This window comes from Seriola lalandi, unplaced genomic scaffold (assembly GCF_002814215.2).
Source record: "Seriola lalandi dorsalis isolate HSWRI2012SDOR001 ecotype SW California unplaced genomic scaffold, Sedor1 jcf7180002054529, whole genome shotgun sequence".
Lineage (NCBI taxonomy): Eukaryota > Metazoa > Chordata > Actinopteri > Carangiformes > Carangidae > Seriola > Seriola lalandi.
The window spans coordinates 5,562-22,671 of NW_019525082.1; the positions used below are offsets into that span (position 1 = coordinate 5,562).

The window sequence follows — 17,110 nt, forward strand, 5'->3', positions numbered from 1 at the left end:
GAGAAAGCAGAGCAGAGCTTTAACACAACCACATATAGTCAGAATTAAATTTAAATATCATTTACTTGTACTGATGTGTCTGCAGGTGATGAGAAGCAGGAAGATCTGAAAAAAGAGCTGCTTCCGTGAGGCTGACATGATTATTACACGTCTTTCTTCTCTGCATGCACGTTCTCCCTGGGTCTCTCTCTTCTCTCTGACTACTGCATCGTCTCACCACCCAACCCCTCTTCGTTTAGTGACGCAGCTATGATATCACGCTGCAGCCTGTGGGTGGCTGACTCCATCCATTATTCACCCAGACAGGTTTTATGTCTTGATGCTGTGCTGCAGTGTTTGCTCTCCTGCAGGGATGTGCGTGGACAGAACATGCTGAAATAAACATTCCTTTGCTTTAAAGCAAAAGTCTTGCTTCGGGGGATAAAAATTTTGCACTCATCCCAGCCTGAGTGCTATTATGTTGCGACTGTGGACCTTTCTGCAAGGTCATGTCGTAAACTGGCTCAGTGAATGTGAAAAGAAGAGAGTTCACACAAAGTTATACTAAAAACAATTTATTATAACTAAAACATGAGACAAATAAGCAATGAGGTGTGGAAATCAGCAAATTTAGCCATAAAAGCAGTGCATGGTATATACAAATGGATGCCAGCAGTTGAGAGGGAGAGGACAAGTGGATACATGGGCCAGCTTTTCTGCTCTAGAAGGCCCAGGTGAACGGCATCAACTGACGACCATTCCATTTCAACCATTGCCTGCTGAGGTGGAGCAGGACAACCCCCAAGACAATGGGATGGGCGTCACAGTCATGTGAGAGAACCTGGCAGCTGCAGGTCACATGATCTGCATGCCCTCATGAAAACAACCAAGAGTTGAAACTAAATACTGAAGTGTTACTGTAATTGATGCTTTTTCATACGATGTTGCTTTTTGAGCACATTCTGAAATAAGTCCTAACCACTGAACCAATGCGTCGCCCTAAACACCCACATATAGGTGTGAAATGTACCCTTGTAAATATGAGTACCATGGTACTCATAAAATGTAAAATGTACCATTGTAAATAAATAATAATACCACAATACCATTTCACACTTGGTAAGATTATTTGTAATCATTTTCCTCACCAGATGATGCATTTGCACAACTCTTACTGTACCAATCTTTCTACTTTAGTACATATTGACTCATATTTCTGTTCCGTCTTTACAGTTTGTCATTTTTGTTCTCATGTCCTCTTCCTCCACTGTTAGTACTTCCTCTAGCAAGCTTTTGCTCTCTATCAGGGTTGTGCAGGAAATGTTATACCACTTCCTTAGAGGTGACAAGTCTTCATGTGCAACACTGCCACTGGTAGAAATGAGGGGTCAGACTGTGGATCAGCACATTATGATGTGCTTTTGAGTGCATGGGATTCTTATGTTAGACAAACTGCCTTGTTGTACTGTAGATATGGATCTTAAACTACAGGAATACTGTCAAACAAGTGTGCAGCGGACTATGCCAGCCCTCTGTGATCTCTCACCATCAGGCCAATCCAAAAGTAGCAACATGAACTTGTGGGGGATGATAAAGTGAACTATGCCATAAAACTCAGCACGAAAGTCACTGAGTGGAACTCTTTTGGAAAATTTCAGGGTTGACTGAGGAGTAGACAAAGACTAATTCAGACAGGCTTTTGGTCAACCTGTCTGAATAGCTGCTCTGTTTAATTTTATTGCTTATTTCATTTTTATTCCTCATATATGTTTGGAACTTTTGTACTTTTTCTATTGATGTGAAGCACTTTGTGATTTTGTATCTGTGGAAGGGGCTATACAAATAAGCTTACCTAGTTACTGACTAATGAAGTCCACAGCTAAGCAAGCATATCAGAGGAACTGATAACATGGGTAGGCTACTGAGGGCAGGTCCAGGGAGGAGGGAGAGGAGCACCAGGGGCAGACCTAAAAAAGAGATCTTCTACTGCCATCCTGAGGGGGGCAGCTGGAATAATAAATAAAATAGAATATATTTTTAAAATGTGATAAAAACTACACTATCCCTGTGCAGTTTTTACAGTGCACAAATTACATTACAAAGAAAATGATGTCTGTCTTTAAATCATTAGCTCAGAAATGGCGAGTTTGACATTCCTATTAAAGTTATTAAGGTTATTTCAGACACAAAAAGTCACAAGAAAAAGTGAAAGTTGTGTCTGAACCTTAAAAACTTATACAGCAGTGATTCCAATCCGAGGGGTGAGATCCTCCGAGGTCCCAAGATAAATCTGAGGGGTATTAAGATGAGTCAAGAGGTAAAAAAGAAAACATATACATATTTCTCATTGTCTTGTGACCACTTTAAAAAATAAAAGCAGGTGTCTTGGCACATTGTTGTTGTTTTAGTTACAAATAAATACAGATTTGTGTTGCAGAATTTTGATTTTTCTTCTTCCCTCAGATTTATCTCTTGGCCCTTTAACCACTGGACTAAACTGCTTGCTCTCTCGACCAGCCACAACAGTAAAATGCTGCGTAAACACTGATGTCTCAATATTAATTGTAAGTGCATGACTTTCACTTGTTTCACAGTTTTCACATTGTTGTATTGGTACTTTTACTAAAAAGAAGAGGATATGAATACTTCTCCCAAATCTTTCTCTCCTCAGGTTTATTTTTTGATAAAAATGTATGATGGCCTCAGATAATTATTGTAACTGTACAGTAGAGGGAGCACTGCCTCGGTTTCCTCCACCGAATGCAAATTTTCTTTCAGACTAGTTTGTTTACAATGCTCCTCTTGAATTAAAGGCAAATCTTCCCCATCTCAATGTCCCTTGCTTTGTAAGAAGTACAATAGCTACAACCAGCTCAATAGAAAAGACTCTTCCTAATACTGTTACACAAGGATTATGATACAATTCACCTTGACACTATTCAGTATCTGAGTTTTTCTGTTTGGTCAGAGAGAAATTGGAAAATTCACAAGCCTAGAAAACTACAACTGCAGTAATTACCCCTTGTCAGTTTACTAAAATGCACTTTTTCAGTTCTCTAAAAATGTATTTACAAGATTTAAATCACAAGTACAAGCTCAGTATACAGCTTGTTGAGACAAATAATGCTTCTAAGTTTAAGAATATAACATCCTAAAATATCACGTTACATAAAGAGCAGCAGTATTCCCGATACAGCATCAAATATGTTTACAGCTTCTCCTCTAAGAATTATCAACCACATCCAGCAGCTGTTTCACTGCGGCTGAAGCTGCAGACTGTTGATGAACACAGTCTGCAGCTCATTGATGTCGTCACTGGCCTCTATGGGGATGCTAAGCCTGCCTGGTGAGCTTGAAAGCCTACCAGCTGAGTCATACGATTGCTCAAAGCGACACTGGCTGAGATTTTCATAGTAGGAATCCCCGCATCCTCCCGCTGCACCCTGAAGACGCTCGTAGACGTCCAGGTAGTGGTGCTGCGGGGACAGGCGGCTGTAGTCCTGGGCCTGGTGCAGCACGTGATGGATTTGGAGGCGGTGTTCAGGCCCAGGGCTGTGACAGGGGCTGTGGGACGGGCTGTGGGGCATCAGGCAGGTCTGTAGGCAGCTATTCCTCCGCATGGCCCGGTGCAGGTCCAGTCGGGCGATCAGTGGCTTTCCAATGTTGATGCTTTTGGTCCAGTGGACAGGATCATCATCCATAGCTGGGAAGGTGCCCTGAAGGCACACGGTGAAGACCAGCTCCTCCTGTTGCATGAGAAGTAGATTATTGTCATGTAACTTTGTTCACTTTCATTTTTTGTTCACTTGTAATTTCTAAAGTCAGAAAACATTGCGGTGAAATTTTCATGATTATCTTTATACACTGAAATATACCTACATCTTCTCTCTAAGTTCCTCTTAGAATGAATTCTCCAATATTGTTGTTCAAAAACATGTACGTGAGAAACTTAAGCTTTGTGTTTATCCTTACCGTCATGCGGATAAACACAAAGCTTGTCCTGTTTTTTTAAGAGATTAGGCTTTTACATGAAAAGTCTCGTTGAGTTTTTACCCTGAGCTTCTGCAGTGAGCTGAGTCTGGTGTAGAGACAGTGCTGCGGCAGGCTGCTGGACAGGAGGTAGATCCCCGTCTCCTCTGGAGTCTCTCTGTTCATCTCTTTAGGATCCACATCGAGGTCCTGCAGTAAGGGGAGGAAGGAGGTAGCAGTGTACCGTTTGCACAAACACATGCACACACCCTCATTCTAAAATATTTTTAGTTGCATTTACAGTGCATGTGTTTTGACGCTTTGCTTTGTTTATAATAGTCCGTCAAGTATTAAGTTAAAAGTGAACTTTAATGAAGTTCTGATTTAAGGATTCGATTTTCCTACAAGGCTCCTGTTAGATTGGTAAGAAAGATGAGAATTTCCCTGCTCTTTCTTAATCCTGTCGAAAAAACCACCTTAAATAACATCTGAGCTATACCAAGGCCAAAGTGTCCCACAGGTGGTACGGCCTATTTTAAGGGGTTAATAACCAGTGTTCATGACAACATACTGACCTGTGAGAAGTCAGTCACGTGAGCTTGGCAGAAGGACATGTCCTCAGGTTTCTTAACGATGTGAGTGTAAATGACGAGCACATTGGAGAACTCTGCAGCGAAGCCCAACTTGATCTGAGCCCCGCAGTCAAAGTTGAGACTCATACTCTCAGGAAGCTCTGGAATAACACACAAAAACCAACATTTCAGTGCTACGCTTCACATTTGACGGATTTCTTGCTACATTTCCAAGTTCTCATGTAGTGTAATTTTATTTAAAATGAAAGCGAAAAAAACCCCCAAAAAACACAAAAGTTTTCCATTTTCTTTTTGTGTAACTCTTTACTTTAAATAAGTTCCTTACTTTACGTACGTTTTACTATATTGTTATTCATTTCTATATTGTTATGCATTATCCTGTGGGCATCCATAAGTTTGAGGCAGAGGAGTTACATTAATAAACACTTAACGCTTATAACTACATTATATTAAATTATAAAGTATTTATTCAATGTTTATATAGTGCTAGCAAATGCTAAATTGGGGGACTTAAAATTAAGTTTTGCACTTTTTTTGTAACAGTGTCCTAATGTCATTTATCTTAAAACATGTCCACTTGTGTGTGCGTTTGTTTAATTTCAGTGTTTTCAAAGAATGTGACAAAAAATATTCTAACTTTTCTTTGTACATTACAACACCTGTCTGAAATTCCTACTATGTTTCATGCAAAAAAAGTCACTGGAAAAAGAAACAAAAAATATGTCTGAATCTTATCATGTTGTACAGCAGCAATTCCCAACTTGAGGACGGAAATCCCCCAAGGAGTCCAAAGATGAGGGGTCACAAGATCATCCGATGCATAACAAGGAAGAAGAAATATATCTGTTTTTTCTGACTCAGAATTGTGAAATTGTTGAATTGTAAATCTCAGTCTTACGAGATACTGGACACTTTCACTACTTCAGGCCACTGAAAATCCTTCTAATGAAACAATCTGAGATGAGATAATCGCTATTAGCTTGAACTGTGACATTGGACAACCAGTGTTAACAATTTGCATGTATGACTGCAGAGGTTTCACTTCTGATATATTGTCGTGATACTTCCAACTACAAGGTTGAAACAATCCCAAAAACTACCAGAATTAATGTTAAGTTCCCCCCTGGAAAACCTGCAAATATTTATTATCTGATAGAAGAGGAAGATGTGATTGTGTTTGGGTGTTTCTCACTCCTCCAAACTTCTGTCCAGTCACCAGCAATCGACCTGATAACAACAGCTGCTTGGCTTAGGAAGCCTCTGTGTGTGCAAGTGTGTATAATATGAGAGAGCTTTGTGTGCTTCGCCAACATTAAGCAGAGTCAACATTTGAATGCTCGTGCAGTACTGAGCAGCAAGAAGCTAATGGTGCTTTCCCAGCACTGTGGTAACAAATGATTAACACATCTGTAAAGATAAAGCAGAGAGTTTGTGTTCTTAACTCACCGTGAGCCTTTGCCCACTGGCGGCTGTGAGCATGAGCAAGATCAGCGCTGTCGCCGGGCAGGATGGGATCAGTCAGAGCTCTCCTCTCTGACAGGCTACTGCGGATCTCCAGAGCCTGCTTCCCCTTGGTAGCATCGAACTGACCCATGTCTGGACACAAGATATTATAAATCACATGTCAGCAAAATGTCCCAAGATATCAGTGAGTTGAAACTGGGTCCGACCAAAAGCATTTATAACACTGCGAGGAGGCAGGGAGCACTGTGAGGAGCATTTAATTGTATTATTTTAATTTACCCACCCTGACCTAATGTGAAACTCCATTAGCCCACAAGCAAGCCAATACAATTTTAACATTAATAATGCAAAGTACGTGGCATTTAATTTACTTTTTTACCATTTAATTAACAATAAACTGAAACACATCCTATGGGAAACACATTAACTTAAAAAAATCATAATTAATTCATAATTCATAATTCATTATTTCATCACCAAACACAGCAAAGTTGAATATCATTATTCTTCATAGTAACCTGATAATCATCTGAGAAAAGTTGCATTTTATCAGCTCTTATTCCTGTGATTACACACAAAAAAACGACAGTACATAATCTTACCTCTGCATATATGACATATACTATATTTCTGATTTAACTCTAATATTCATTATTTACATCAGTACTTCTTGCAGGGCGACATAGGATGTTTTTATATAATGAGTTTCTGTTTCTGTTCTCACCCTCAGCGACTCTGTCCAGCACCACAGTGATCTTCTCATCGTCTAGCAGTCGCTTCTTCAAAAACTTGACAAACACGCCGTTAGTGAAGCCGCTGGAGCTCAGCTCGAAGGCCTCGGCATCTTGGCACCTGCACAGATCAAACAGAAGAAAAAGGCGTAAAAAATTTAGCTTGAAAAGAAAAAAAGCGTAAAAAATTTAGTTTTGAATGATACTTAATGGTTCAAACTCACGTAGCGTATCCAAAGACGATGTTGGCCGTGACCCTCAGGACAATGTTTGGAGTGCTGTCATCATGAATATTCCTGGAAAATTAAGAAAAGACTCAAATTGTTTACATTTGGACTGTTTTATTATTGGCTTGTCAGTCATATGTAAAACACTGAATTGCACTAACGTATACAAATACAGTTTGAGTGATTGATTTATTGATTAATGTAATAACTTAAAAAGATCGCCCCACTGACTCCATCACTCACCTCTTCCTGCACATGTCCAGCAGAAAAACATTGAGGCCTGTCTCCTTCTCCTGCATCAGTTTAAGGATGCTCTGCACACACAGACAGTTGGCCGACCGGTACGGGTTTGGTGCGTCTACCGGTACCATGAAACTGTTGCCGTAGTTCTCATATCCGTGACCAGCGTAGTACAGCAGACCTAAAGAGGGACGCGTTCATTTCAGTCAAGCAGCTTGGTTATAGAAGACCAAATCAAATTCTGGCAACATAAATAGGTCATGAAGGGTTTGACATGAATCTATGTAAAACCAAACAAGGTCAAGCTTTAGTTTGACATTACCTACTCCTTTCATTGGGCTTGATTTGGTATCAACCAGGAACTACATCCAGGAACTACAATCTGGGAATTTACTTGAGTATAGCTTTAATGTAAAACTAATGCCTCTATGCCACTGACCAAGAACCTATTCATTATTGTGTTTACAGTGAACTAATATGAAAATGAGTTTAACTGACCATGTTTTCATATATTCATCTTTTCTGATGTAAAGCCTTTATAACTCAGTTTTATTTGGCTTCACTGGGGTGTAGTTTAATCTGACCCAAGCTTATCACCTGAAGCATAATTCATGTTTTGGACTGTGAGTGTTTCTGGATCTAGGACCATATCCTGAACCATCCAGAGATACGTGAAATCCCAACACACCATAGACTCCCTTGTGAAGCAGCAGCAGGAACTCATCGACAGCGTTTCTCATCTCTGACTCTGTCAGGTCCAGCAGTGAAACCACCTTGAAGTTTAGCTGCCGCAGAAGGTTGGTGAGGTCGTACACGTCCACCATGGGGGCTTTGAGCTGCGGGTGGTTCTGGTAGGACAGATTGCCGATGAGCAGGGCCACTTTGTCAGTCGCTGGGAGGGGACACAGAAGAGGGTCCTAAAAGTGTCCTAAACAATATTCTGGCTTTGATGATCCCCAGTGACTGTACTGTATATTTTGAAGTTTTCTCCAACGTAGAATACATATATACAAATATTTTTTATTGCCTATTAATAATGCCTACTAAAGCCAGTTCACTGGCTCAACAGGAAGGGGCAAAATAACAGAGACTACAGACCACTACTGATGTCAGTGTCTAAGAGATTGAAAATTAATATAGAATATATAAGCAAATATTTTTGACAAGGAATCCTTAACTTGTATTATTAAAGAATTGAGTTGTGAGTGGATTAAATACATCTACTAAGGATGTAGTTTTTTTTACTGAAGCTGACGGAGGTATTGGTTCATTTTTTAAAGCAGTGTTGGTGAGGATGTAGACTCTTGTCTATTCAATTTGTGCTTTTTGTCGTCTTTTGTTGTTTTTTTCCTGTTTGTTGTCCTTTATATGTTACAATGAGGAAAAAATTCACTTTTAGCATCAAAAAAAGATCTGTAGAAAAATGGAACAGCACAAATGAAATTAGTGGTGATACAAGCCACAATTACAAAGAAATGCATGCAGGAAGGAAGTGGGTCAGAGTGCACTAAATACGAAACACCTTTAACATCTTTTAACTATCTGTAGTCATGAAATACCTTTAGGTGTTTCAATATGAACCCACCTCAGCGATGCCTGCAATTTTCCTTTTCAGATGACACTGTGTCCAAGAGACATTTATTAAACTCTATGGTATTTATTCATGTATTTTTCTCTGGTTATTTTTGGACTTCATTATGTTGTTAAGTCACAGCTGGTTATTTTTGTTTGCCTGTGTAGGTGCAGACATCATATGTTACAAGAAAGCAGCAAGTTTCACATCCTTATTTTGCTGCTCATTAACCAGGAAAAAACACCCCCACAGGATCCGTCATAAGAGCAGCACAGTTGACGTACAGTGCAGAGGAGCCTTTGCATCAGCCATGTTAATTACTAAAATATGTACAAAAAACATACAGTCGAGAACACGGTGATCATGGTTTCATAACTCACTAACACTTGCATAAAGAAGTGTGTTGAAAGAGACTTACCATAAAGCTGTTCTGGAATACTATTGAGGAAAAATTCACTGGAACCTGAAGCAAACACACGACAAAGGATCATATAGCAGGTGATGTGTGAGGAAAATATGTGTTCAAATAGATACGTATAAATACTTGACGACTACAATTAAATTTACTTACCTCCTCCAATGGCGTAAACATCATCTAGGAATCAAAAACATAAATATATCAGAATCATGTAAGATGAGCATTTCTAAGTTGGTTTTAGAAAAATTTTCTACTTAGGAAAGATTTAGGAAAAAAACTGATCAAAGAGAAAACAAGCCTCACAGCAACGGCAGTAGAGATGCTGAATCATCATAATTAAATAATTAATTAGGCTGGTGTTTTTCTTATTGTCAATGAATCCCATGAAAACCCAACAGTGAGTTAGTCCGTCAACATTTTACCACTTCCTCACCCTGTTTGCAACAGCAGCTTCAAGTCTATTGGTTTCTACTGAAGACATTCATCTTTTCTAGTAATTAGTGCATTTCTTGGGGACTACTTTAAGCTCCACATTAATACACATTTGATGCTATGGTGAGTATTTCACTGGGGTTGAGTCAAAATAAACTATATATAATAAAGCAATATGTCACCTGTGCACAGGTGTGGCTCAATAAGCCACTGCAAGACAACAATGGAGGTCAATGACAGAAAAATAAGCCTGACTTTGATACACAGACAATACTACAGGATTTGCTGAGCAGAATTCAATATTGTTTTTGGTCTTTTAATGGGATTTGTTGACAAAAAGACAGATATAGAATACTGCCATCCTTGAACATACAATTGACCGAAAATAATGACATCAGTCACACCAAAACTCATGCATGTAAAACCCGCAGATCAAACACCTGTGTTGGTTAGTGGTAGCGTATATTAATAATGATCCGGATTATGACCCGCATGCAGTTACAGGAACAATTTTGGGTTTTGAACAAAGTTAGACTCAACATTTGCATGCAGTTAATACCAGCTGATTGTTACCCTATTGCCATTTAGCACACCATGTACCAGGCCTTTCAACTCTACCTTCAGAGAACTCCATTGCCCCTGAAATCTGGACAGATATCCTTGGTGCTTCCAGTCAAGAACAGAGCAAATAATCACTCAGACATAATGACAAAGATAAATCTTGTTTCACTGGGCTGTAATCATGGTGTCAAAAAAACTTGTGGTGTGACATACCTATGACAACATCAACTTCATTGGTCCACATCCTCTCAGTGCTGCTGCTGATCTCACAGCGATACCTGCCGTGGTGATCCTGCATCACGTGAGGAATCTGAAATGCACACACACTTTTTATGCGGCCTTTTTCCCTAAAAAGGTTAGCTCTACTAGTAGTCAACAATGGTAGCTCTCAACAATTAAGTGAACCACAAAGGTAAACTCTAATATCTCATAACAAAACAGATATCAAATACCACCGCACCATGAGTTTCCTCTTTGTGGCGTTGCGGATCGGGACTCCATTTCTGTGCCACTGGTATCGAGGGATCGGCCGTCCCATGGCTCCACACTCCAGCTGAAGGGTTTCCCCAACATGTAGCCGCTGGGACTGAGGCTGGATCACCAACTTCAGCCGACCCTCTAAGGAATGATAACTCTGTCCTGGTCCTGGGGGAGAGAGGAGACATCATTAGTGATCATTAGTATCATCTAGTACATGCAACCAAAACGTTTTTCTGCTTAAGCTGGTATTGGGAAAAAGTACTACAGTTACTGGTTCAATTCTTACAGTAGTAACTTCCACTAAGGCAGTAAACATGTCCTGTCTTGAAACTGATGCAGACACATCACAAAATATGTAAAACAACAACCAAAGTAGTTCAAATGAAAAGAGAAACTAAAATTACTGCCTTACAGTTGTATGCCTCCACCACGCAGACTAGTTTCAGATCACCTCCCTGTTTATTCAGATTCATATAAAATATTAACAATTTCTGTGAAAAAGTTATGGCTAAAAAGTGTTTTGTGCAGTCAGACTGGCTTTGACCTTTGACCTTTGACCTTTGACCAACAAAATCTAATCAGCGTCCAAATTTGAAGGGATTCCTTTGAAGAGTTCTCAAGATATCGCGTTCACAAGGCTAAAACTGCATTTTGTGAGGTCACCGTGGCCTTGACCTTTGACCTTTAGCCACCAAAATAAAATCACTTTGTCCTTGAGTCCAGGTGTACATTTGTACCAAATTTGAAGAAGTTCCCTCACGGCGTTACAGAGATATTGCATCCACCAAATGGGATGTACATACAGATGGACAACCCGAAAAGAATCTGCCTCGCCAGCGCAGAGGCATAAAAACAAAAATACATTTACAAACGCTGCAGCATAGCAGACTTTGACACGCGCAATATCTTACCATAAGACATGGAGACATTTAGGACATCCACCTGAGCCCACTGGCTGAATTCAAAAGTATCCCCGCAGTTGACCCTGCAGATGTAAAAGCCAGCATCCTTCAGATGGACCGGACTAATCATCAGGTCTGGAGAGAAGCTGTTTGGCACCTGAGGAGGTGAAAATGTGAATCATTTTTACCAACAAGCACATCTCATCTCCTCGCCCCCACTTCGTACCCACTCCCCTTTGCTCACTCTACCAACTCATCTAAGAATTTGTCTTGTGTCCCTGTGTATCTCATAGAACGCGGAAGTTGCATTGTAGGGTTTGCGTGTCCCAGCATCATTGGAAAAATGCCATTTCAGAGGTGTTTCCGAGCTGCGATGAACATTGTTCAAGGTAAATCAATCTATACGTATAATTTTTGTGTACGAAATGATATAATTTTGAAATGGCGGATGGTTTTTCTAAAGAAAACTTGTCTCAGATGCGAGAGGAAAAGGGGAACAGTTAGTAGTTTCCACTGTGTTCTGTACAAATTCAGTGGACATTTATACATACAATAAAATTCAGCACATTTGAAGGTTGTAATAAGAGTCTGTTTAGACACCTGATTCCTTCACCACAGGAACAGAGGATGGATGAAAGTCAGAACTGATTTGTCTGGCAGATTTATAATCTTACATATTCTTATTTTGGGTTAGGTTAATAAAGGAATGATACAGATATGTTTCTCAATCTGGGAATGCAGCCAGAAGAGTGGTTTGCCTGGTGATAAAACATGTTTGGTGTATACCAACATATCATGTATTCGATCTTTATCTAAGCTTCTTTTAGTGGTTTAATAAGTAAAACAGAGCAAAGAAAACACAGCAAGGACCTATACATTTCTTAAAGTTGCAGTATTAGAGACGCAAAAGGGAGCCATGGGTAAGAATTTCAAAGAGGAGGAGATGATTCACAGCAACACAGCAGACACAAAGAGGTCTTAACAAAAACAACTTACCGTGTGTGTGTGTGTGTGTGTGTGTGTGTGTGTGTGTGTGTGATAGTTCACCTCTTCCTTACTCTTGAACCACTGGTACTGCGCTGGAGATTTCCCCACAGCATGGCAGCTGAGGCGCAGATTGTGGCCAGATATAAGAGCCACTGACTGGGGCTGAATGAGAATCTGCAAGGCTGAACACGCAAATACAAGCATTTGTATATTACAATTTAAATATCAGTATAAGGGAAACCATGATTGTATTTTATATTCTAAGCATACATTTATAGTAGTGACCATAAAAGTAATCAAATATAATATTCCATGCATCAAATGTATTCATATCAGTGAAGTAAGGCTCAATATTCATGTTTTAACTTAAGTGTGAAACGACTAATGAAGGTGCAATGTGGGCAAAGAACACGTATAATGGAAAATGATCTCAGAAAAACACTTTAGTTCAGTGTGAACGTCTTATGCTGAAGCAGACATCTTTTTAAAAAAAAAAAATATTTGTTAGCTGTACTATTAAATGTCACCTTTGGTGGCTGTGCTCAAACAAAGGTTAATTAAAAATAAATGTTTCACAGGGATGCCAGAATCCACCTCAGGCCAGTAGCACACAACCAGCAAGACACATGTCTACACCTCACACCTATATGGGGTCAAATTAAGTTCAAAATTATTTTGGAGCTTGTAAAGTGATGTTCACAAATAATTCCAAAGTGTGAGGTTGTAAATCACCCTTTAAAAACCTGTAAAATAAATCTGTACCTACGACCCTACCAATAATATAATTCTGGAGTTAAAGCATAATCATATGTTTCCTCTTCCAAAAACCAAACTGATTGAACCCTGACTTAACTTATGGAAGCAAATTATTCCCATAATAATTTGAATTCTAATGATAATTTGAATTAATGATTTGCTTCCATAGCAACTGGCCTGGTAATGTACTGTAAGTGTGGTCCAGGCTCCATGAAGTGAGTCATAAATTCCCCTTTAAGATTAAAATACAACACAGAGAACACACATCAAGCTGCTTTGGACGCTTGACAACGTAATAACAGGCTCGGAGGTGGTTCTACTGTACCTGATGCTTTCAGGCATTGCACGGCCTCCGAGTTGCCCAGAGTTTGAAGGTAGTCCATCAGGTGACCCGTGGTGCAGCCTCGTTCTCCCATCAGCCTCAGCAGCATGCGGCTCGGGCTGCCCTCCAGCTCCAACACCTTCAGAGAACACATCTCCATGTCGTCTGAGCTGGAGAATGATGCAGGAGATTGACAGCACGTCACATTTCGGTTATTAGTCTAATTTTATCTCTGGACAGAGGGCCCTAGAGGCAATGAATACTCGGGTTGCACTTAGAGCTGCCACAATTACTCGATTAATCAATTAGTCGATCGGGAGAGAATGAATCTGCGACTATTTTGATCACTGAATTTAGTCTTTATTTAAGCAAAAATGCAAAACATTTGTTGGTTGCAGCTTCTCACATGTGACAATTGAATTTCTGTGTCATATTGAGTTGTAAATCGAATACCTTTGGACTATTAATCAGACTAAACAAGACATTTGAGGAGCTCCAGGAAAGTAAAATGGGCATATTTTCTGGGCACTATTTTCTGACGTTTTAAATACAAAACGATTCATCCGTTAATAGCAGAAATTAATTGGCAGATTCATTCATAATGAAAATGACTTAGTTGTAGCCCTAGTTTCATGTACTTATCTTTCAGATCATCTTTCCCAACCTCTATTCATACGTGCACAGTGTCAAGTACCTCATAGACACAAAGACAGGGTAGACAAGGTAAAGCACTGATCCATCTGTCTATCTATCTATCTATCTATGATGGTTTTAACAACGATAGCCTTGTATCAGTGACTGTCTGCAGGATATAGTCTGAATCATTTTTCAACCTACCTGACTTTTAAACGTCTCTCATTGCCGACTATCTCTCCAAGTTTTCGCCATCCTTTGGTGCTGGATTTGTCCAACACCTCGCAGAGTTTCTTCACAACCGGCTCCTTCAACAAGTTAATCTTTGTGGACCGGTCCAAAGAATCCGACATGGCAGCCAGCAAGAAAAGTCTACCATCGACGCGTTTCTATCAGATCGGAGACACTCGTATTACACTTGACAACAATTCACTTCAAGAAAAAAAGTCTACTTCCTGGAAGAAACTATGAAAGTGATACAGACACACCTACTACACCGTCTGGTTTTCCCCCCACGCAGCAGCGTGCTGCTTTTGCCAAAGATTGTATATGCGTCGAGATAAGACACTGTAGGTGAACGTTTGGTTAAAATGCTGACCTAAATTAACGTGAATTCAGAGTTTAAGATAAATTTTACAAATACATTTTTACCTCCTATTATGCAATAAATTCACACTTTTCAGGTGAGCGGCCTGACTGAAATACACTTCGATATGTTTAGATTTGAGGCCTATTACAGTTTTTAGTAGCCTAGTATTTTGCTGCTGAACAACTGATGGCCAGATGAACTTGGAAGAGGACCCAGAGCAAAAAGTTGTTGTTCGGACCTGTTGACCGCTACCAGTTGTTAATGAGCATACACTATCAGTGACTTACTTTGACAGTGAAAACAACATAAAAACGCAATGATTCTCAGGCAAGTTCTGCAGTGAGTATTTATTTTTCTCTATGATTTCCAAGCAGGTTTATGGATGTTTTATTTGTGATAATTATCAAAGATAGCGATATCTTTGGAAAAATTTAAGTCATATGAAATCTTAGAATATATGTATCATGCGTGTGTGTGTGTGTTCACATTTGACTGATATGCCTCAGAGTTTTGACAGAAATTGCAGCAGAAAACTGGAATCTGGCAACACTGAATCAGGTCAGAAGTGAGACATCTAACTCTTTCAGTCGTGGAGAGAAGAGATTCAGGTTACTGCTGTTCACTGACACAGAGTGTCTAAATTAAAACAACACAATTCCATCCATATTTAAAGAAAACAAAAGTGCAGAATAACACAGATGGCAACTGAAGGGGATTTAAAACAAACCTTCTGCATATTGAAAATATCCTCTAAATTGAGGGTTTTTTTCTGGGTTATGATAGAATATGATTCTTGTGGGTTTGGCTCCACACCGTACTACTTACTGTACAATGAATATAAAAAGCAATGGCCTCCCTCTGACTTCATGGATTGTTCTTTTACAGCACTGAACCACAGTGGACAGCATTAACTGTGACTCATTAATTCAAAATTTAAAACTTTCAACAAATTACTTATAATCATGGAGAACCGTTTAATCTGCTGAGCTCAACAGTGTCTTGTCTCAGTGATACATTTTGATCTACGACTACTCGATCTGTGTACTTGTTAAAATACAAGTTAACACAGTAGAAAATTATTTGTATTTTTGAGCTACTGAGTGGCACAGCATTATTGGCATTACAGCTTTCTTGAGCTTCGTAAGGAATAGAAAAGTACTGACTGACAGACTCGAGGCAAAATCAGAATGAGACAGAACAGGTTTGTGCTCAGTCTAAAACCTTTGTACAGATCAAATTTCCCATCTTTTGTTTGTTTATACAGGCAGTTGCACGTGCGCCCTCCATGTACTGTACTTACAGTAAGAGCAGAGTCTTGTCACGTGTAGGAAAATAATAACCCTACTGTATCAGAGTTTGTCCCAGGGAACCGAACTCAGTCTTTTCAACCATTTCATGCAGTAGTGGGACCTCTTATAACCACCCCAAACTCGCAGACCATCATTACAAGCCCCACTGTGAGAGACTAAGCACAGACTGACATGCAGGTTACGGCACAGAGCACTTGGTTACTGCTATTGCTCTCAGAGATCAAAACAGCCATTTGCAATTACAGCTTGACCTAAAAGTGATTTTGAACAAGGAACAAGGTAAATGCTTATAGGAGCTTATAGCTTTCTCTCTAGGACTGCATGTCAGGTACAAAACCCCATTTCTGCCTGTACAGTGTTAAGCCTGGGGTGATATATATGGCTCCTGAAGCAACTGTGCCTACAAGGAAATCCTCAGAAAAAGTCTCAGAGTTTTGGCCCTAGTTCTATTGAAAGCATGTGAGCGGTGACAATATTGTCATCCTCCAGAAAGAAAATGTTGGTGACTGAAGACATGAGGAAAGGCAGCGGTGATACAAATCACATTTATGAAAAAAAAAAAAAGGCCAGAAGGAAGTGAGTCATATTTTTCAAACACTATTATATTTATAGCTGATTGATGTCATCCTATACACCAGCCCTGCACCAATCAAACCAATCGAGCAAAGCAGCTGCTGACATCATATGTTATAACAAAGCTGCAAGTTTCACATCCTTATTTTGATGTTCACGTTGAGAGGATGACTGACAGCAGATTACCACAAATATCATAACAGTATCAAACATAATACTTACAATATAGACACATGTAGAGTAAATGTGCATTAATCACTATAACTCGTCCACAAAATACACACAGTAGAGAGCACAGTGATCAGATTTTAATAATTCACTTACACTTATAGAGTATTACGTTATTTTATGTGTTGAAAGACATTTCATGC

At 39.6% G+C, this 17,110-nt stretch overlaps 1 protein-coding gene across 2 annotated transcripts; it reads right to left on the reverse strand.

The window, feature by feature from the left end:
- Positions 1 to 538: 538 nt before the first annotated feature.
- On the reverse strand, positions 539 to 14,721 carry malt1 (MALT paracaspase 1). 2 transcript variants are annotated; one of them, XM_023414446.2, is made up of 17 exons: positions 14,472 to 14,721; positions 13,638 to 13,804; positions 12,617 to 12,738; positions 11,579 to 11,726; positions 10,648 to 10,832; positions 10,401 to 10,497; positions 10,245 to 10,292; positions 9,348 to 9,371; positions 9,195 to 9,239; positions 7,892 to 8,095; positions 7,207 to 7,384; positions 6,961 to 7,032; positions 6,730 to 6,857; positions 5,988 to 6,137; positions 4,524 to 4,681; positions 4,033 to 4,158; positions 539 to 3,725 (listed from the first exon to the last, which is right to left on the reverse strand). In XM_023414446.2, exons 1-17 carry the CDS (start codon positions 14,618 to 14,620, stop codon positions 3,234 to 3,236), a joined length of 2,493 nt encoding a protein of 830 aa, XP_023270214.1. In that variant the 5' UTR covers positions 14,621 to 14,721; the 3' UTR covers positions 539 to 3,233. The 2 variants fall into 2 exon arrangements, with proteins under 2 accessions (XP_023270214.1, XP_087032218.1); XM_087176092.1 differs by lacking the exon at positions 10,245 to 10,292.
- Positions 14,722 to 17,110: the final 2,389 nt, after the last annotated feature.